At 46.1% G+C, this 2034-nt stretch overlaps 1 protein-coding gene across 1 annotated transcript in view; it reads left to right on the forward strand.

The window, feature by feature from the left end:
* Positions 1-565, forward strand: part of Pmar_PMAR028227 (hypothetical protein) — a gene marked incomplete at both ends in the record, with an annotated part of 1374 nt that extends 809 nt beyond the window's left edge. The window contains 2 exons of the mRNA XM_002774177.1: positions 321-380; positions 425-565. Of these exons, the coding sequence (XP_002774223.1) occupies positions 321-380; positions 425-565 (201 nt within the window). The remainder of the gene's footprint in view (positions 1-320; positions 381-424) is intronic.
* Positions 566-2034: the final 1469 nt, after the last annotated feature.

The following is a 2034-nucleotide window of genomic DNA, read 5'->3' on the forward strand; positions in this document are numbered from 1 at the left end:
AGTGCCGTTTTGACTAAACAGTTTAGCATTCAATGGTGCATGAGTTCGGTGGCATGAGTTTCTGGTTGGCGACATAGAGGAGCTACAGTTAGCTTGACACGTAGTTCTAGTCGGGTATTATTCCCAGAGTGAAGGCGAGTATCACTCGCACAGCAGCCAAAGCACTCGTGACTGTTGAAGTATCAACGGTATAGTGTAGGGATCTAAGAATTGCATGCTGAATATATGGAGCTAATCAGCGCACGCCCGCTCAGCGATAGGAGTTATCTCACAGGACTCCATGTGATATTGGATGGCTCGATAGAGGGGTTTCTCTTCAGGACCCTAGGACCATCGATACTAGCGCCTTCGACAAGCGAGAGAACAACGAGGAAGCAGAAGTGAGCTAGTCGGGATCAGAGAGTCCGTAGACGCATCATTCCAGGTGGATGACGATGATAACGAAGAGGGAGAGGAAGCTGATGAGAAGAGGAAAATGGAGGAGAGAAGGACGAAATGGGAACAGCGCATGTGCGTGCTGTCTTTCTCCGTCTACTTGTCATGCAACAGGAGATTCTCTTCATGACTTTTCGACCTTCCTGGTTGCGAAACTTATCGACGACAAGTTGGCGCGTATATGGCTCGAAAATAATGAATTCTTTTTTGTCTGGCAGAGCAGTATTATTTTGTTCTCGTCTACATGAAAGAATACAAAAATTTCCACTTTATAGGAAACCTTGATCCCAGGGTTGCTGACGGGTACGTCTCTGCTCAGGCGCGAGAAATTGGATCATATTGACAGCATTGAAGTGGATGCGTTCGAGGACGATATAGAACTTCCCGAAAATTGCTCACGGAGTGGTAGTACTTCCCGCACTACAAGGCGACTAGAAGAGCTGCTGAGGTCCCTGCAAGATGCAGTAGAAGAGTGTACCAAGATCACTTGCATGGTCAGCCGAGCAGTCACTCTGTTCCTCGCCAGAGTTTCTCCTGATAGGACATTCGATGTGACGATTTCTCATGGATTCACGATGCGACGAAGATATTAGCCGTCGAGCACAAGCTTCAGATCGACAGGATTGCTACTTTCGGCAACGTGAGTCTTAACAGGGATTTTCTGTCAAGCATGAGAAGCAAGAATCTTTCGAGTTGAGACACGACAGCTGGGACTCTCTCGAGAGGGGCGTGATGAGATGGTGTTCTCTCAGGGCATAGCAAAAGACAGCTCCTTGAACAGCAGTGATGCTAGTGAGCGATGAGCCATTCGTTATAGCCAATATGCATTTATTCGTGTTTTTAAATCAGGTGATGAAACCTTGAGTGACAGAGAATATATCAAACGAAATGTTGTACCTTCTCTAACAAGAGCAGTGCATCTTTGCGAGGAGCAGTTGCTGAGGAAAGCTCCGTAGGGATCACGTGGGAACATGGTATCGATGATGCCAGACGTGATGTCGCATAGTTTTCTTTCAACACCTCCCATGTCTGTTTCCATGAGAACGAATTGTCGCGGTTTTATGGTCAGCGTTTGATTCTGTGTAGTGACAAACTAGAAGCAGTGGTTTGGAAAATATTTTCACTTTTCTCAGCTGAGCTCTGAAGTTTCCGCAATCATTATAGTATTTCATGTACCAATGAAGATAGTAATGTTCAAACTGCGAAATGGTCACCAACACGTGTAGATGAAAATGCGCATATTTTCCTACAACGATTGGGAGTTAGTTCATTGGCGAGTTGACACCCAGGGCCGTCGGATTTTGGTCGTCGGTACTGATAGTTTGAGAGCTGTTCGCTCCTCAGAGCTCCAGTGGATGCCCAGCAACAGCTAGCGTTCATCGCTGCCGTTCTGAAAGGCGCGATATGAGAGGACCATCGTTTGCATGTATCACGGATAATGAGAAGTGTCCTTAAAAGTCTCCGGTTGTGTTATAAGCGTCTGCACTAGCGGCTTATGATCTATGGCACAATGAAACTGGAGAACTTCATAACAGATAGGAGTTATTTTCTCTTTGACGAAAAGAGTAATACTAGAGTCTATCCACGCCTTGTTGCAGA

The sequence above is a fragment of the Perkinsus marinus genome (assembly GCF_000006405.1).
Source record: "Perkinsus marinus ATCC 50983 genomic scaffold scf_1104296958686, whole genome shotgun sequence".
In the NCBI taxonomy this organism is placed as follows: domain Eukaryota; phylum Perkinsozoa; order Perkinsida; family Perkinsidae; genus Perkinsus; species Perkinsus marinus.